The sequence below is a fragment of the Orussus abietinus genome, unplaced genomic scaffold (assembly GCF_000612105.2).
Source record: "Orussus abietinus isolate OABI.00-Male unplaced genomic scaffold, Oabi_2.0 scaffold8, whole genome shotgun sequence".
Taxonomy (NCBI): Eukaryota; Metazoa; Arthropoda; class Insecta; order Hymenoptera; family Orussidae; genus Orussus; species Orussus abietinus.
The window spans coordinates 1,221,160-1,237,618 of record NW_019395997.1 but is presented as its reverse complement, the minus strand read 5'-3'; the positions used below and the strand labels follow the sequence as shown (position 1 = coordinate 1,237,618).

At 49.9% G+C, this 16,459-nt stretch overlaps 4 protein-coding genes across 5 annotated transcripts; 2 read left to right on the top strand and 2 right to left on the bottom strand.

Annotated features, from left to right (window-relative positions):
- Positions 1-13: 13 nt before the first annotated feature.
- On the bottom strand, positions 14-11,845 carry LOC105699483 (putative protein FAM10A4). Its single transcript, XM_012424501.1, has 6 exons — positions 11,704-11,845; positions 11,106-11,397; positions 10,566-10,978; positions 1,272-1,481; positions 899-1,170; positions 14-756 (listed from the first exon to the last, which is right to left on the bottom strand). The coding sequence occupies exons 2-5, from the start codon at positions 11,389-11,391 to the stop codon at positions 907-909; spliced, it is 1,173 nt and encodes a 390-aa protein (XP_012279924.1). The 5' UTR covers positions 11,392-11,397; positions 11,704-11,845; the 3' UTR covers positions 14-756; positions 899-906.
- LOC105699481 (sarcalumenin) lies at positions 3,318-10,274 on the top strand. Of its 2 annotated transcripts, none has more exons than XM_012424498.1 (11): positions 3,318-3,469; positions 5,561-5,650; positions 5,716-5,795; positions 5,925-6,180; positions 6,289-6,954; positions 7,260-7,511; positions 7,573-7,689; positions 7,847-8,019; positions 8,085-8,276; positions 8,371-8,634; positions 8,691-10,274. In XM_012424498.1, the coding sequence occupies exons 1-11, from the start codon at positions 3,385-3,387 to the stop codon at positions 9,072-9,074; spliced, it is 2,559 nt and encodes an 852-aa protein (XP_012279921.1). In that variant the 5' UTR covers positions 3,318-3,384; the 3' UTR covers positions 9,075-10,274. The 2 variants fall into 2 exon arrangements, with proteins under 2 accessions (XP_012279921.1, XP_012279920.1); XM_012424497.1 differs by having other exon boundaries at positions 7,805-8,019.
- Positions 11,846-12,046: 201 nt separating the features above from the next.
- LOC105699377 lies at positions 12,047-13,634 on the top strand. Its single transcript, XM_012424299.2, has 5 exons — positions 12,047-12,558; positions 12,645-12,906; positions 12,975-13,182; positions 13,250-13,379; positions 13,465-13,634. Exons 1-5 carry the CDS (start codon positions 12,192-12,194, stop codon positions 13,554-13,556), a joined length of 1,059 nt encoding a protein of 352 aa, XP_012279722.1. The 5' UTR covers positions 12,047-12,191; the 3' UTR covers positions 13,557-13,634.
- A 122-nt stretch (positions 13,635-13,756) lies between these two features.
- On the bottom strand, positions 13,757-15,352 carry LOC105699379 (transmembrane protein 41 homolog). Its single transcript, XM_012424302.2, has 4 exons — positions 15,132-15,352; positions 14,903-15,029; positions 14,702-14,830; positions 13,757-14,616 (listed from the first exon to the last, which is right to left on the bottom strand). The coding sequence occupies exons 1-4, from the start codon at positions 15,157-15,159 to the stop codon at positions 14,109-14,111; spliced, it is 792 nt and encodes a 263-aa protein (XP_012279725.1). The 5' UTR covers positions 15,160-15,352; the 3' UTR covers positions 13,757-14,108.
- Between the last annotated feature and the right edge of the window lie 1,107 nt (positions 15,353-16,459).

Here is a 16,459-nt window from a genome sequence, read left to right as displayed (position 1 = left end):
ACGGAAACCTCTATTAGAACACTAGTCGTACGTTTATTGGACTCTTTAATATAAAGTGTACATCCAGGGACTCTTCCTCCTGAACTAACGCCTATAGTGAAGGAAAACGTCCACCGCTCGTCTCGAATTTACGAATTGAGCCGAGCGGAAGTCGCTCTCAAAGCTTCTGGGATGCAAGTTCTTAGCCAATTGCGCTCGGGAACCTGTATGTACTTCACGCATGTATACTTGTACAGGTATTCGACCGTGAATCTGTATAAACTCGGGTAAATGTACCCGCAATTTGCAATGGACTGTCTACGTCTATGCAAGACGAGTACTTTTTCGCGGCACAGAGGACGATCTGTAGGACCTAGTCGATTCCGCTTCCCTGAAGAGCGTATTCCTCTAGGTCGAGGAATTATCGGATGAATGTCGGCAGTGGGATGTCGATCGACCCGTCCACTCTCCGCCAACGGGCAAGGCTCGGTTTAAACCTCTCGCAGATAAAAAAATGAGAAACGAGGAACAAGGAGAAACCACTGGTCCTTTAAGTGACTTAAGAGTACGGCGTCGGGCCCGGTCCTTCCTCGAAGACGAGGTCTCGGACGGGACCCGGAGGAAGGGATGCGAAACTCTAACGATACGTAGAAATTAAAGCAGAAACGGCGGTAATCTTAACGCGAGCAACGTGCAGGTGGACCTCCGACTCCTACGCGAAGGTGACTTCGGCGACCCTCGAGCGAACCAGTCCTGGTCCACGATACTCTCCGATACCTGGAGAAAAAATAGGAATGGTGGAAACTCGACCTGGAAGGAGTGCTCAAGACCTCTTCAGGGTCTAGACGAGGTAGTCTACGCGTATTCTAATGGATCCGATAGTCGCCAATGAGTGATAAGGCTCCGTTAATTATCGTACCTCTCTTTTTAGTCCAGCCCGAGGTCGTCGCCCGGTCCCGAAGGTTTCGGGGGATCTGCCTCACCCTGAGTAGTGGCACTTGCGGAAGGAGGCACGTTCGGGAAGCCGGGGAACGTGGGGAACCCGGGGCACCTGGAGCCGTCCGCCCCGGCTGCTGCGAACTTCGTGGCCATCATGTCGATCACCGCCCCGATCTTCGGGTTGTGCTGGTACTTGTAGATGTTGGGCGGGTTCTGCGAGATGTCGTTGAAGGCCTCCGCCACCTCGGGGTCCTGGAAGGAAAACCAGGTCAGTCCTTGAAATTTTTCCCCACTTAACGGTCCATCTTTTATCCAGACTCGAGTGAACCCTGAAGAGCTCACTGGCACCGTACCAGGAATGCTCGCAGGACGTCGGCGTCGTTCAGGAACTGGTTGAAGGCTCCGGAAACCCCGCCTGGTCCTTCCGTTTGCGAGGGGCGTGTGTTGTCCTCGCGAGCCTTGGCCTCGGCTCGCGCCTTCTTCAGCTTCTCCTGTCGCTCCTTCAGCAACTTCTCCGCAGCCCGGCGCTCCTTCTTCCTCTTGTGCTCCTCGATCAACTTCGCCTGAAACGAGGACATCGAGTCATTAGGACCGCCCTCCACCCTTCCAGCCTCGGGGCGCTCTTCGGGGTGCGACCAGGAAAACGTAAGACCGCTGACGGACTCGTGCCCAAGGTGCGCCGTGACCTCACGCGATTACGAGCTCATAATAGATCGCGAAAGTAGCCAAATTGGCAGATCGCTCGCATAAGTCGGGGCCCCAAAAGCCTGCCCTAACCAGGGCGCAAAACAAGGCGGCCATATCTCGGAAACGCGACAAACGAAACCTAGAAAGGGTGGGAGCCCGACCCTGAAGAGTCTCATTCCTCGAGGTCCCTTTTTCCTTTCTAGGTTTCTTCAAGATCAGAGGATTAGCCAGAGATTCCTCTCCTCGGAAGCATTCCCAAGGTTCCGCCTCCTGATGCCTCGGATTACGAGATCGGCCAGGAAGAAGAGGACCTCAGTTGCCACCTCTTCAGGGATCTTGGCACAAATGGCGGCTCGGAAGGACCCCGGGTTCTGGTGCACCTCGCAGAGAGGGCCACCTTATACGGCGGCGGCCCGGCCGTCTAAATATAAAGGCGCCCGGCGTCGCGACGCTCCTCTCTGTCCCGAGCGAGTGTCTCGCCTCTCTCGGACCTCCAAGAGGAGTCGCTTCCTCGAGGTGCTCTTCGGGGGTCTCTTCAAGGGTCCGATGAAACGACGCATCTCAGGGCTCGAACCGATCCCTGAGATGCGTCGACGGGAAGGTCTCGGCGAGCGAAAGAACCGATGCCGAGGAAGACCCTGAAGAGTGGCGAGACAACTCGCTAAATTATACCATTGAAAAAAAAAAATTGTTCAATTGTAAAATCATAAGATTAAGAAATTTTTATGTCTGGGAGATGCGTGCTCGCGGTGGCGGGTAATTGGACGGGGTGACAATGGCGCGGCCAAATGTGCGGCAACGAGGCGATTCGACGTTAACCGGGAGATCGATCGGTGCATCGCGCTGTACACGGGAAGTTTCTTCATCTCGGGGCCGACCTTGCCCCCATAATTTTGCATAAGTAACGTCGAAAATACCGTCGCTGACGTAAAGCCCAAGCCGCTCTCTTGGCCCGGCTGCTCCTCTCGCGGTTCGATTAGCATCTTCCGCGTCGAAACCGATCGATCACTCGCCCTGTCGCCGATTAACGAGCGTCACCTTGCTCCCTGTATATATTAATACTATCTCTATATGATATACTATGTCTAGATAATACCTATGGCGAGTCCACCTCCACGAGGAGGAACCTTTATTTATTTACCTATTTATTTATTTATATATCGAGTCGAGGGGTGGAATCTAAGTCTGTTTGCGGTATGCCCGGCCAAGGTGGCGGCACGCCGCAGAAGTGAGTCTAGGGCGGGCCGAAGGTACGACCTCTGGCCACAGCCGAGGTTGCTCCACCAGAGATAGCTGGTGCTAAGTGGGCCGCCAGGTATTTTTAAGACCCGTGGGCCGAGTCTGGCGGACCCCTAAAGCGGCATGGTCTCTTCAGGGTGCTCGAGGAGGCGTCTCGGATCGTTTCCCCGGAGGGAAGGGGTCCGTCCGGAGGTCCTGGCTGGCTAGGAGGCTGGAGGAATCCTAGAGGAGCGGCGGTTTTTCTTCCAAGGGAGAGGTTCGACAGGAGAGGCCCCGAAGAAGGGGTAGAAGGGACCCTTTCCCCAAGGTCGGCGACCTTCGCTGGGAGCGGTCCGGTGGTGTCGCGGCGAGGTGCCAGCCGCTTCTGCCCGGTCCGGTCCGCGACACCGCGGACGACGATCGCCGTAGGCGAGGTAGTGGGGCTTCTTCAGGGTCTCTCTGGCTCGGAGGCGGCAGTTGTTCGCGGGTGTAGTCCGAGAGCGAGACCACCGTCCGAGGAGCTAGCAGCCTGGCTCAGCGTGTGGTGCCCGGTGCCTAGAGATGACGGGCTCGACCCTGAGACCCAAGGTCTTCCTGGGCCTCTTCTTGGGCCTCTTCCTGGGCCTTCCAGCTGTCGCCTTGCAGGGTGAGTATCCCCGAATCCTCCCTCGGTGGAGAACCTCTCGTAAATAATTCCTCCGGCGAGATTTCTCTCCCAAGCCACTCTCCAAAGTGGCCTCCTACGTCCTCACGAAGAACCTGACAAGGGAATCCTCGAAGAGGTCGCGAAGCGTGGAACCTCCTGGAGGTCTTGAAAGTCCCGGGACCACCTGGAAGAGACCAAATTTCGGAGCGATGGACCCTGAAGACGAGGCCTCGGTATTTCGAGGAATCCATTGAAGTCGTATCGAAATTGAATTGCCAGGCAATCTGGAGCCTCGGGTACTTCCGATTCCCTGGCACCGATGTAAATCTCCTCGGGAACGTTAGTCAGGGTTATATGTAACGCCGAAATCGTAACCGAATCCCTCGGCGTTACGTAAACCTCGGGATCCTCTTCGTGGTACCGGTGACGTCGGTCTCGTCCTGGGGTAACCTCGTTAACGCGTTGGGCCTGACGATACGACGAGCAACGGACATTACGAGCCAGGGTAACGTCGTTGCCGGTCTTCGGGTATGTCAGGGACGCTGACGAAGGCGTGACGATTGACCGACGAAGGTCAATGTTACGTAAGGTCTTAGTCAATGCGTGCGTCGGAACGGCAGGCGCGAACCCCGGAGGAGGTCGATCCAGAAGGGCGCGATCTTCTGGCATCCCCGAAGAGAAGCCGAAGAGCACCTAGAGGAACCCGCCAAAAATTCGGCAAACTCGTCGACGGAACGCCGAGGCCCGGGGTCTATCTTTAAACCGCATCGGCCGGGCTCGGCGAACGACAGCTGCTTCCAGCGCTATCACTCGTATCCCCAGATCCCCAAGTATCGAGTTTTCCCACCTCTTCAGGGTGTTCCAGGTTCTACCTCTCGGAGGAAAACTACCCCTCGCGTATAGAAATTCAAGGTCAACGACCTGGGAATATTCTTTGGGTCGCGTACCTCGAGCTCTTCAGGGGAGCTCTAATTGCAATGATTTTCGGTTTCTTTCGCAACCGGAGGCGAGAATAAACTCGAGACCTCCTTGGAAGATCTAGGGACCGTCCAGGTGACCCGGTTTCTTCAGGGACGTCGAGGCCTTCCCGAAGACCCGAGGGAAATTCAAGGACCGCTCTCTTTCGGCGTGTCGCCCGATAAAAATACTATGCGCTCGCTCGACGTATTAATATTTCCCGAGTGTCGCCGCCTTCGAAGCCGCCTACTCGCGGTCGCCTAAATTTAGAGGGACGTTCCTTCTCCCGGACATCCTGAAGACGAGTCCCGGCTCTCCAGGGTATGTCCTGGATATATCCTCGAGGTCCTTGACGTCATCTCTGGAACGAGAAGCGCGAGCGAACGGCTGATCACCCTTCGTCGGAAACTGGGAACATCGACGCGGCATCTCTTCGGGGCTCGCTTTGAATCCAATTTTCCGGCTTAATTACAACTCCCAGGGAAAAACGCCTCCTACGAAGATTCTTCCTCGGATCTTCCTGAGAAACTTTTGTGGGGGACGTTTTTCGCTACCTCGCACCGTTTACACCTGTCAACGTCGAGACGCGGCCCGGGCGCGCGTTCCACCCGTCGCGGCGCTCTTCAAGATCTTGCGTCACCGGGTCGGGTATTTCTGGCGGTCGTGTGGCGTTCAACTCTGGTCTTCTCTCCTTGGGCTGTAACCCGGGTTCTTATCGATCCACCCTGATGAAGGTCTTCTCCAAGGGTCCCCAAACTGGAGGAGATCCTGGCCCTGTTCTTCTAGTGCTCTTCAGGGTCCTCAGGATCCTCAATGCCAAAGTCGAGGCGTGGGCTGGTGACCTCCGGGTATTTAGCGCATTGAAAGCCGATCTTGGCGACGTTCTTGAGTCTCTCGCCTCTTGGAGGTGAGGTCGAGGATGCGGTAGCCGTTCTCCGAATGATCCCTCGTCGAGTCCCTTGTTCAACCACCCTGAAGAAGGTCGAGGTCGGGAGAAAAATCCGAATTTTTGGCTAGGGGCAGTCGGTGGTGAGGTCGATCTATGGAAACCAGCACCTGAAACCCGGATAAAAATTGCGTGAGGTCATTCTTTCGAGGTCGAGGTGCCGGCTGAACCTCATGGCGTCGTTTCAGGTGTGCAAGGCGAGGACGAGCTGGAGCCGGTGCCCTCCGAGGTCCAGTGTCGACCTTACATCGAGAAGGCCCTGAAGGACCTCGGCACAGGTAATACTTGACCTTAACGCTGCCTGGGGTGGGACACAGCGACCTCTAGAATGTTTCGTTTGAAGGGTCTCTTGAGCAGAGCAGCGCCGAGGTCGAGGCTGACGCTGAAGAGGGTGGCGAGAGGTCAGCCGGATCGGACGAACAGGTGAGCGTCTTCTCTCCTCTCCTTCTTCTTCAAGACTGTCTCGAACACCATCCGGGAGTCCATTAAGCCCACCCTGAAGAGCGAGAAAAATAAACGCTTCTCCACCTCGACCTTGATTTTTCTCGTCAGGCTGGCGAACCAGCCGACGGTGGAGGCGGAGAGGTCGAGAACGAGGGATCTCAGGGCGAGGTAGAGGACACCGGGGAGAGCGTAGAGGATGTCGAGGTCATCGAAGTCGTCGAAGACGGGACGGAGGAGCGAAACGACAGTCCCGAAGAAGAGGCCTCCGAGAAACAGGAGGAGTCCGTAGAAGGTGCCGAGGACGAAACCGATGAACGAACCGACGAGGTCGCAGCCGAGGAGAGCGTCGAGGTCGAGGTCAAAGGTAGTCTCCGTGTATTTTTCTGTCTTAGTTCCTGGAGTCGCGTTCGAACCGTTTCAATGCCCGGTGCCAAGTGAAAGGGTTGATCCGCTTCTTCGTCTTTCTCTTCAGCAAGCGAAACCGAGGAAACCGGAGAGGGTTCGGTCGAGGAGGTCGTGTCCGAGGAGAGGAAGGAGGACGTCGAGTCCGGATCTCCCGGCTCCGAGGAGCAGCCTGAAGAGGCCGGAATCGAGGATGTGACCGCCAACGACGGGAAGTCCGACGAGGACAAAACCGAAGAAGCCGCCGAGGACAGAGCCGAAGAAACCGCCGAGGTCGGAGACGACTCGCAGCCCTCGGAGGAGGGCTCGAAGGAGGTCGTCGAATCCGAAGAGGCGGAGTCCAAGGCCGACGAGACCGTAGAGGAGTCCGAGGGCGCACCCAGTGCCGAAGACGGCACCACCGGAGAACCCGAAGAGATCGAGCCTGCACCGCAGGAGAGCACCGAGGACGCTAGGTCCGGGGAAGAGGATGGCAAATCCGGAGAGGAGGACGCCAAGTCTGGAGAGGAGGATGCCAAATCCGTAGAAGAGGAAGTGAAATCCGTCGAAGATGACGTCAAGTCCGGGGAAGAAGACGCCAAGTCCGAAGAAAAGGTCCAATCCCAGGAAGAGAGTGCCAAGTCCGAGGAGGAATCCGAGGAAGCCAAACCCAGGAAGCCTCGAGAAGTTGGAGACGAAGACACCCCCTCCGACGAGGCCGTCGATCAGGACGGAGCGTCGAAGGAATCCGGAGAAGGTAACCACGTTCCATCTAGATATCCTCGCGGATCGCCGCAAATATGAAAAAAACCTCCGGGTCGAGGTTTGTCCATAAAGGGTCGAAAGCCAACCCTGGCCATAAATCGACTCACCGTGGCGCGCGTCGACGTACCCGAAGACCCTCTTTCCGCGGAACAAGGATTCCGCGGACATGTTTCGCCTAAGAATAGACAAGCGTTGCATCGAGCCCTTGCACTAAATTTAACCCGCTCGCGAATGTAACCGGGTAAAGCGAGGATTACACACGGGAGCGATTCTAGAGACTCGTGATGGTTTCAGCAGGGTCGGACGCCGAGGAGGAGCTGAGCCCGGAAGAGGACCTGATCCAGGAGATCGAGGTCCCCGAGGTCCTCAGGCCCCGGGAGCACATCAACCAGCTGCTGAAACTGGACGAGGAAAACGAAGAAAAGGAGCGAGCCGTCGAGAAGGTCGCCGACGTCGTCCTGAAGGACCTGAAGAGGCTCTACGACAACGCCATCAAGCCCCTGGAGACCCTCTACAAGTACAGAGACCTCAGCAACAGGCACTTCGGAGGTAAAAGGCCGCCCCTCGAGGACCTTCTCCTAGGGATTGACCCTGGGCCTTCCTCTTCCAGATCCCGAGATTTTCTCCAAGCCGTTGGTGCTCTTCATGGGGCCCTGGAGCGGTGGCAAGTCCTCGATCATCAACTACCTGCTGGACGTGGAGTACAAGCAGACCTCTCTCAGGACGGGTAAGTGGAGGATCTTCGAGATCCGCCCCAAGGGTCTAGGGTTCGTTCGGATCCCTAGGGACTCCTGGATCCCCTAACCGAGCCTCGTCCTCGACTAACGGAGAACAGTGTCTAGGCCCTCGAGAACCTCGCGAACTTCCCAATGGGACTGATGCAGGAGCCGAGCCTTCCCCGGCGTACTTCAACATCCTGATGTACGGAGAGGAGGAAGAGGTCCTCGACGGGACCCAGCTGGCCGCCGACTGGACCTTCTCCGGACTGCAGAAATTCGGCCAGGGCATGCTCGACCGCCTCAGAGGGCTGAGGCTCCACAACGAGTTGCTGAAGAAGGTGACGATTCGCTCCTCGAGGCGTCCGGAGACGAACGACTCGATTAAGCTCCTATTCCCGATCAGGTCAACATCGTCGAGATACCGGGGATCCTGGAGATCAGGAAGCAGGTGCAGCGGTTGTTCCCCTTCAACGACGCCTGCCAGTGGTTCATCGACAGGGCCGACATCATCTTCCTGGTGTACGACCCCTCTAAGCTGGACGTGGGACCGGAGACAGAGGCGATTCTGGACCAGCTGAAGGGACGCGAGTACCAGGTAATGATCTCTCCCAGGAGAGGAGCCTCTTCAGAGTCGAAAGTAGACGCAAGGGCGATGACGTCAATAACTGGATCCGTATTTGTATCCCCAGACGAGGATCGTCCTGAACAAGGCCGATCAGGTGAAGCCCGAAGAGCTGATGAGGGTCCAGGGTGCCCTGATCTGGAACATCTCGCCGTTGATGTCGAGCGCCGAGCCGCCCATCATGTACTCCACGTCCCTGTGGTCGCTTCCATATGAAGCCGGGGCTCCGACGAGGCTACTCCTTGCCCAGGAAAGGGCCTTCCTTCGGGATCTCCGCTCGGCAGTCGACAAGAGGGTCGAGCATAAAATCGCCAGCGCCAGGAGATTCGCCGTAAGTGGAAGTAATCTCGAGTCGTCGTCAGGATTCTCCACTGGAGTCTCTTCCAGGTACGAGTGCGCAACCACGCCAAGATGGTGGACTGCTACCTGACGACCTACTACAACCACAAGACCTTCTTCGGGAACAAGAAGGAGGTCAGCGACAGGATCGTCGAGAATCCACAGGACTACCACATCTACGAGGGCCTGAGCACCCTGACGAACATCTCCCGTTACGATCTCCCGGATCCCGACGTCTACAGGGACTTCTTCAGGTTGAATCCTCTCTACGACTTCCCCCTGCTGAGCTCGACCTGCACGTACTTCCGGGGCTGCCCCATCAACAGGCTGGACGTAGCCATCGCCTACGACCTGCCCGAGTTGGTCGGCAAGTACAAGAAGTCGGTCGAGGCGGTTCTCCAGGAAGTCGAGGCCGGCACCCCGGCCAGCTGAACTCGAAGAGAGGACCCGTGGGGCCGAGGCTCTCGACGCGTCGTTGGGAACGATTGGACGGGACGAAGAGGCTTTCTTCCGGGGTCCGATATTCGCGATCACGACGTAGGCCTTGGGAGATTCTCCTCCGGATTCTCGGAGAGATCCCACGGTGTCAGGATCGGGAGCCCCATTCAAGGCAAGATTTACACTAAAGACAAAGAAAACAAGGTCCTGCTAGAGGTTTTTTGTTCCTCGTGGTTTTAGAGACTCAAGCCCGGTTCCACCTCCAGGGAAGGCTCCGATGAAGGTGGATCATCCTTGTCGATACCAGATTTCAGGTCTTCGTTCCATCATTCCATACTGACAGCGACCTGCAGATTATGTCCTCGAATCGTGCCTGACATCGGAGCCCTGGAGGTGCCCTTCGAGTCCTCTGTGTAGAGGGATTCTTGGGCTGCCGGAGAGTGCTCATAGATTTTCACAGACTGTTCCACAGCCTGCTCCGAAGGGGGAGCACTGCCACGCTGGTCTTGTCCAGGCCCACCGGACGAAAGTAACTTGTACTTCTACTGTAACTGTATCGAACGATTGTATACACGTATTTCCACTGTGAGAGAAGGGCTGCGCTTCTTCTAGGTTTGTACCGCTTTTAGTACCTTGGTACCAAATGATATTCAATGATGTAGGATGCCGAGCTGTCACGGAAGACCGATGGGAGTCATGCGTCACATGGTTGCACCGTTTTCACTTGTGTCTCGTGTTGACCATTTTCACTCACATCATCGATGCACCTCTTTTGCGCACACTTTGGGTTAATCTGTCACACTTTTCTCTTCTTTTTCTTGTCTTCTTTCTTCGCTGTTATCTGCATTTTGTAGTCACGTTGAAACCATGTAGAGCAATCTTAGTCGTTCGCGCATCGATGCCCTCGTCGAGTACCCTGTACGATACGAAGCCCCACACTTCAAAACCGTCGACTTTGCTCTAGCCATATCCATTGCTCACAGATCACCGATAGAGTCTTATCCGACATTGTATTAAGTTACGTTAATGTTACAATTATACTTTATTGTTTGATAATACCGTAATGAATATACCCTATCATATCGTAAGGAATATTGTTACAGTGTATTTAGGGTAAGTAGGGATACTCCTCCGGATCTGGTGGTGGTCTACTATTTGGAGAAATGTATTTCTAATAAGATCGTGTGCCGTGAGTGACACTTGTGTACAAGTACGTTGTCTTTCCCCGAGCACGTACCCGCCTCTGATATTTGCTAATTTTTGTATCTCGCGATCGTCGTTCCGACGTTCGTACGTATACTCGACATCGAGGTGACGATATCAAGCGATAGAAAAAATATACACAGCATGATTTATTTTAGTCTTTTGTTTCATGGCCTCTGGGAAGCTTAAATATATTTGGGGGTCATCTTGGTACTTCGATACGGATGTAGCATGCACGTGTCTATAATTAATACTAAAGGGATGAAGCATGGATATACTTACGTTTGGAGTGACTTCGCGTAGCCATTCGTCTGCCTGTTCGTCGAAGTCGAACTTACAAGCGAGTCTCAAATCGTTCGCAGCTTCCTCCCAATTTCCAAGTAGTTGGTTAGCTCGACCTCTGAACTTGTGTGCGGCAGCACTGTCCGGATTTAATTCCAATGCACGGTCGCAGTCACGGATGCAAGCATTCGGTTTGTTTAGTAATAGGAAAACCTGGCCACGTTTTGCGTACAATAGAGCAGCATGAGGATTTAAAACAATTGCTTCCGTGTACAATTCAAGAGCCTTTTCGTAATCTTTCTCAACGAATGCGGACACAGCCTGAGAGCGTTTCTCCTGGGATTCAGCTATTTCTTCCTCCGTTGGTTGCACAGTAGGATTACCCATTTTCTGAGGGGCGTCGGTATCAGGTTCTAGAAATATAAAAATAAAAATAAAGTAAAAAAAACTAGTCTTACCATAAATGTAAAATTTCAGCCTTCCTTAGACTAATATTTTCTGTTATTTTAGTTGTAGCCTCGTGTATGACAAAAAACTTACCGATAACACCAGTCATATCCAGCTCGATGTCGCTTTCTTCGCTTTCGGACTCAGGTTGTACTTCTGTCTCTTGTTCCATACCGGTGTCCGAGGTTGTAGGTGCACTTTCGCTCTTGGATCGATCGGACTCTTCCGATTCCTTCGGGGGTATTTTTCCTCCAAAGTGTTCGATCAATTCCTTGAGCTCTGCGAGATTAGGGTGATATAAGATCGACGGATCTTCCATACACTTCTGGGTGTAGGCTCTCAAATCAGCTTGCAATTTCTCCGGCACAGGAATCGACATGTTGACCTGAAACAAATATACGGATCACTCTGTTATAATATTCCTTGTCAATGGAGTAACTAGACGCTGGAAGTCAATGCAGGACATGATAAAATTATTTCTGAATACGTCGTTATCGCTTGCCAGAGTGTTATCAGACCGCTTATATCATCGCCGAATTCGCCAAAACAAGTGCAAAAGATCGGTGGTGCATGTACTTGTGCCGGTACCGGCGCAAGATAACAATGACTCGGGAAATTGCAGATACTGACTACCGAGAACGACTTCCGTTGGAAAGGTTACCTCTCGAGATGGAAAATCTAAAGTACTTACGATTTCTGAAAAGATATATCAGCTCACAACGTCTCTTAACAGAAATTCGGTAAAGTCCTCCTTAAAATAACAAATTTTACGAAAATGCGTAACTCCTCCAAATCAGTAACGCGCCACCAATGTAGTGCCACCTTGAAAGGTATGAGCTGGTATGTCTTCGAGGAAAAATATTCCCCAGAAAATGTCATCAATTTGCAGGTTGCATCGTGCTTAAATTCCCTAGAAAATTTGCTCCAACTTGACTGAATAAATATACTAACGCTACTTAGAATCAACTTTTTAGTGAAAGGTAGACCTTCTCCTTTTATTATCTACTTCATGAACATGATTGTACATTATCGCAGTGTTTGTAAACATTGCAGGTGGCAACAGGTTGAACAGGTTTGCAGGTGATTCACACCCACGTGCATAGATTAGAACCACTGAACAGGTGATCTGTAGAAGGTTGTGCATGATTTATCTTATTCCGTACACGAAGTATCGAACTGATGCAGAAAAGTATGCTCAAGCATGAAAACATGATGAAATATCTGAACGAATACGAACGTTATGTTGTGGAAATTAGGAGTTATGCAAAAGAGAATAATATTACAGAGACTGAAATTAATGAAATCTTTGAAGACTGTTTTTGCTTACTTAAGAGGAAGTACGCAAAGAGAACGATTGACTTGGCCAAGATTGTAAGGATCGTCGTAGCCAGCATCCTGATTCTGTGCCTATGTCTCGTCTTCATATACAATCATCCATATTCCCATCGCTTTCTTCTTAGAAATTTACAAGACTTTATTTATCCGGGAATGAGGGTGTTGCGGAAGTTTGCTGTACCTGTTATTACAACGTTTCCTTGGTTGACAGGTATACCGAATGAAAATGCTAATTTCTTAACGGTACCTTTGGTTCTATTATAGGAATTACTTTCTGTTACTATTTTTATTAATTAGAGTTCTATGATGAGTGGTGCTTGGTGGAGAATCCATTTTTCCGTGTCAAGGACATGGATTGCCGACCCTGCGAGTCCGTCAAGTCGGTTATAGATTTGACAGGATATAACGTTACTTCAACATTTGATATCGGTCTTCCTTTTATACGAAGAGAAAGTCATAAGGAAGTAACATTTTCTGACTTAGTTGAAATGTATCGGAACAACCATATGGTCTTTGATAAAGAAGCATACAAGGTTTCTTCGAATAATGGATCATTCCGGTAATATTTACTTTCATAAATGTATTATTCACTGGTGTTTAATATAATTTTCGTATTATTCTTTGCAGAACCATTGCAGATATGATCGAGAAAAGAATGGATCTTTATCCCTCGGATCTCCAACTGTCTCACATATCATGGAGGATAAATCGCATGCATCCAGCAAGGTCTATTCGCAAACTTTTTCCTCGCCCTGCTGAAGTGCCAAACTGGCTGAGCCAAAGTACCGAGAAATTTATTTTTATAGATGAACCAAAAGCCCCTTCGTATGCTCTTGTGAGTGGATAAGAGTTTTAAAAGATTATACAATACAATATTTTATACATGTTATATTTTTTTTCAGCCTAATGCAGAGTGCAGCAATATTGTGATAAGATTAACCAGTGGTGACCGATTGATTAGGTTAATGCCTAGTCCAGACTGTGCACAGAAATGCAAGCCATTCACCGTATTACTCTCTAGCTCTTATACTCGTATGTTGATTACATCATGAAGGTTTTTTAATGTAATTGATAACAGATACTGTCATAAATTATGCATAATTTCTATTTATTTTAGTTTGGTACAATTGGTGGTATTGGAGGCCAGTCAGTCTACCGCTGACTAATTCGTCCACTATTGCAGTATCCTACATGACATCGTTCTGTTAAGTACTCACAAAACGGGTGCAACCATTTTTATACTACCTCAACATTTTGATAATGTAGATCATTTTTTAATAGTCTCATGATATGTTAGATTACAGTATCTATTATGTCAGTACAAATGTAATTCTAAGTGAATCTAGAACTACTTCAAAGATGTGAGCGGTACAAGCATTCCATAAATTGTATAAGTGTAAGATACAATATTTACATATGCATTGTTTTATTATTTTATCGTCATGAAATTGTGGAAGAGGTACATTACATACATATGTATAACCAATTCGCACTCACATGGAATAAATTATCGACTATAGCTTGGACAATATTCAGATGTGCTCCAAGCATGCACGGTGTTTATTTCATAATAAATACGTGCGCGAATCCATTGACTTAAATTGATTGGTCTAGTAATTATTTTCTACTTACACAAAGTAAGACCGGAAATAAAATATAAAATATGCCTGATGTGAAAATCGAACATTTGATTCAATGAACACCATCGAACTATCAAAATACATCTTATGGAAATTACTTAAGAGACTTTAGTAGATCGTTTTATTCAAACTTCTGTTTCAATCTTTGTTTAAATAATATAGGAACCAGAGATAACAGAGCAAATGCACAAAGAATTAATATGCTATTCCAGGACCATGCATCGGCAGATGAAGTCAGTTTGTTTAGAGTTTGACCTGCTTGTATTGCTACAAACGATGGTGGTGCTACGCCAAAAAATGTACCCACTGTGAAAGGAACTAGGGGCACACCGATTACAGGACTGGCCAAATTTATAAACCAATTAGGCAATAATGGAGTCATTCTCAGAAAAAGCATGTAATTGAGTAAATTATCCCGATGCTTCTTCACGGTAACTGTCCAGTCATTTGCTTTCTCCGGGAAGTATTTAAATAGTAACTTCCGACCCAGTAACGACGAAAGGAGATAACACAATGTTGCTCCTAGGGCACTGCATGTACATACCAACAAAAGTGCCAGTGGAAATGGAAAGAGAAATCCAGATAGAATGGACAAGAATATTGATCCTGGTATTGCGAATGTTTGTAAACTATTATTAAACATAAGGAAAATAATCCTGTAAATTGTTGTAAAATTTGGTAATTACTATAGAAGTATAAGCCGAAAAAGGATACAAAATGTACACGATGAATAACCCAGCTAAAACCTGGAAATAGTATAAATCTTTGTACCTTCCAAGCAATCTTCCCAAATTCTTTGCATCTTCTATGTGAAACGGCAGTTTCATGTACTGTTTCTCATCTCTAAAATTTGAACGAATTATCTCCTGAATTAATTATTAAGATATTGATGTATGTCAAAATTAAGCCACATACTCTTCCAATTCTGGAAAGCTCGCATATACATAAGCGAGTGACAGGATGGACAGTACAAAAATTAATCCCACCGTCAAGACAGCCCTCTGCGTAGAAGTTTCATTATCAGTGGTAAACTTTTGACTCCCTAAAAATAGCACAATGACCATTAGAAAACTACCATTTACTAACTGAAATTCCAAAATTATGTAGATATTTTATTTTACAACAGCAGCACCTGACACCTCACCTTTTCTTGGCCTTGTTTTTGTACTCATTTTCAAAAACTGGTTAACCTATTTTTATGATAAACCGTGGAGTAACGTTAACATCAATTAATTACAATGCCTGACAATATCCGTCATTAATAAATAGCTAACAAGTACTGTTAGGTCTAATTAACGTCACAGAATTCTGAAAACCTAATTTGTTTCCGATCGCTGTTTTAGGATGGCCATTGATTACCACGGACACAGCTGGACACAGAAGTGCTCACCTGACATAATTCACGTGTTCATTTCCGGTGAAAAAAAATTAGTTCCGACGATGACGGTCAGATGGCGACACGACCTCGCGCCATGGCGCTATCGACGCGAAAATGCGAAACCATCGGGCAGCCGCAAAGTGCGAATTTTGAAATCCAACATGCCCAGTTTAAAAAACTAACTAACAAGAGTTCCCATTTAAGCTTCGTTACCCAAGACTCCGAAAAATCTGTTCTTTGAGTTACAGCCGCCTGCAGCTGGCGGCCTGGCTGCCAAGAGATGTCTACGATATTATATCATACAAGGGATTCCTATTATCCGGTGTCTATTTCGGTACTTCCTCTGGGCTCCCTCCGTTGGATGTCTAAACGGAAATACCTGTATCCAGATGTTCAACACACCCTCGACTCAAAACCAGTGGCCGAAAAGAAGACCGCCGTGCGTACACCTCCCGTGAGTAATTAAAACATCACCTAATGGAAAAACATATAAAAGTAAATTTAGTAAAACGCAAGTTAACCTCTCCAAGATTTCCTCCCCAGATACGTGGGCGTGCCGCTAGTGAAAGCAAAAAAGGGATCCCATAAAAAAGGCATTCGTTGGCGTACAGGTTGGGGGAGAGAAAGCAAGACGGGGAGGCCGGAAGATGCGTATCTCTGAGCGGCGTGTCTCAAATAGCTTAAAAGGTGCGGTAGCGAGCGATTAGGGGATCCGCCGACTCCGCCAGCATGCGGCCTATCCGGTCGCCACGAGGAGGAACGTGAGGACTCCATCGCTTTCCACGTAAGATTCCCCGAAGCCAATCTCCATCTCAAAGGCCAGAGGACGGTATACTCCTTCCCTCCGTTGCATGCATTTAACTCATTCGGTGAGAAACAACACAAATAACGAGAGAACTCCATAGGTGAGGTCTCGAGGAGGAAGCGGCATCGGGAAGTAAGCAAGAAGAAGAACGAAGAGGAACCCAAGAGGCGCACATCCGGCGTGTCTCAAATAGCAGAAAGATGCGGTAGCGAAGCGATTAGAGGAACACCCAGGGTTCTCTCCCGGCATGCAGTCCAGGCGGTGCCTGTGAAGAGGAGCACGAGGAGGA